Here is a 1,976-nt window from a genome sequence, read left to right as displayed (position 1 = left end):
ACTGTGTGTGACCTTGTTTCTCCCAGACAAAGTTGACTGGTGAAAAAACACACACACACATACACATATACATATTTATTTATATAAATATTGTAAGTCGACAGAGATACAGTTTTTCACTAGACACAGAATTGCAAGCAGGCTCTCATTTATTAGCGAAATGCAATCAGTCAAGTGAGTCTGAGTTCAGCAAGTGTAGCATTTGCATAAAGAATAGCAGCTGAAAGGTGGATTCTTCCGGTCTATCCAACATCTGCACAAGGTTGTGTGTGGGCGGTCACATAAATATGAAAAAGTAATGAACTTTTGTTTGTGCATGTGAGGGAGCAAGTAAATGTGAGTCACTCTAAATTATTTTTTTTTACCTTCTTACACTGAGAGTCTTCTATGACTGATAAGCAGCAAAGAAATTCAACTCAAGWTAATCTTTCATTGCAAAATGACTCCTCATTACCCAGAAAGTATATTGCTGCAGTGACCCTACATAGTCATTTACACAAGCTTAAATAATAATGTGAATTTTATTTTATTATGTTCTGCCTTCACTGTGTWATTCATACACCACAAAGGGAAAGAGAGGGAAAAAATGCTGAAGTAAAATAGACCATGACTGGTCTTGTCATTTGGTAACAAGTGGGTTTCATTTCAAACTCATCAGCAAGAACTCATCATCAAACAAATTGTCCAGAAATGACACTGCAACATTTACTGTTAGAAGCATATTTAGTTCTTACTCACTTTCCCTTTACYTATCCCAAGCATACATTTCTGCCCTACAAAGACAGTTCTTTTGTCAATGGATGATGTATCATCTTCCTCCAAATGTGTATGTGTGTGTGCCTGAGTACATGAGTGTCATAGCCTCAATGTCTCAGACTGAAACATGCTTGGTTTCTCTGTTCTGACAGTACTGGATCCTCTTTACATCATTTTTCTAGATGTAGTAATCACTACTATTTTGAATGGCTTTCACTGCGGACCCAATGACGGTGTTTGGTTCTCAGCAGAACACTTARGTGCCCTCCAGTTTACTCACAAACTCTCTTTATGAGTCATTACATTAGGTTAGAGTACACTGATACAAGACACGTAACTTTTGCCTCTGTTGTTACCTTTGTGGAATACTGTCTTGTAAAGTATTATTACATGATGAGTTGAATGAATGAGTTTTTATAAATACTCTTACTTCAACTTTTGCGTCATTGTGCAGACTGCCTTTGTTTAAATGTCAACTAAATGTTTGCATCAAAAGACATTGGATAGGTGGATACATAGGCTGAAGGCTTGACTCAGACGGAAGCATCGTCATCTTCCCACTTGTCTTGAATGAATTGAAAAAAAAATGGCACAATGAATCACACTCCACCTCCATAGCAGTTTAACTTGGAGTTAGTTTCCTACCATCATCAAGGGATGCATGATCAACTCCATTATTTACTCATGCTGTGCCACAGTGGTGGGAGTTTGCTTTATGTTTCACAGACCAAAGAGTTTTGAAACACAGACTTCATGGTGCAACTATCTGTCGCCCACAGCGTGTTTCAGTTTAGCAGCAGATGTGTGGAATCCTTACACTAGTAGTGGAATCTCCATGATCTCAGAAGCGTATTTAGCTTTATTTGTACAATTAACTCTTTACAAGTTTTTACTACTACGCATGGCCTAAATACTGCTGTACTAAACCACTACCCACTGTGGAGCGGTGACTAAAATGGATACTTTCTCTCTTGAATATTTCTGTTTTTAGTTGGCAAACCATACAAATGCAACTACTGCGGACGGAGTTACAAGCAGCGGACATCTCTGGAAGAACACAAAGAGCGTTGCCACAGTTATCTGCAGGGTATTGGCTTAGATCCTACAACCAACACTGGATCTTACACAGGTAAACGAGTGCACGATTAGTAATACAATGACAATCAAACCACGTTGCATGGATATGCTAGATGTGACTTTTTTATAACACATTTATATAT

At 38.1% G+C, this 1,976-nt stretch overlaps 1 protein-coding gene across 1 annotated transcript in view; it reads left to right on the top strand.

Annotated features, from left to right (window-relative positions):
• Positions 1–1,747: 1,747 nt before the first annotated feature.
• Positions 1,748–1,976, top strand: part of ikzf2 (IKAROS family zinc finger 2) — a gene marked incomplete at its 5' end in the record, with an annotated part of 4,401 nt that continues 4,172 nt past the window's right edge. Inside the window, 1 exon segment of the mRNA XM_014011541.1 lies at positions 1,748–1,885. Coding sequence (XP_013866995.1) covers positions 1,748–1,885 — 138 coding nt within the window.

Source organism: Austrofundulus limnaeus, unplaced genomic scaffold (genome assembly GCF_001266775.1).
Source record: "Austrofundulus limnaeus strain Quisiro unplaced genomic scaffold, Austrofundulus_limnaeus-1.0 Scaffold81, whole genome shotgun sequence".
Taxonomy (NCBI): Eukaryota; Metazoa; Chordata; class Actinopteri; order Cyprinodontiformes; family Rivulidae; genus Austrofundulus; species Austrofundulus limnaeus.
The sequence above is the reverse complement of the archived record's forward strand: the minus strand, read 5'-3'. Positions and strand labels throughout refer to the sequence as shown.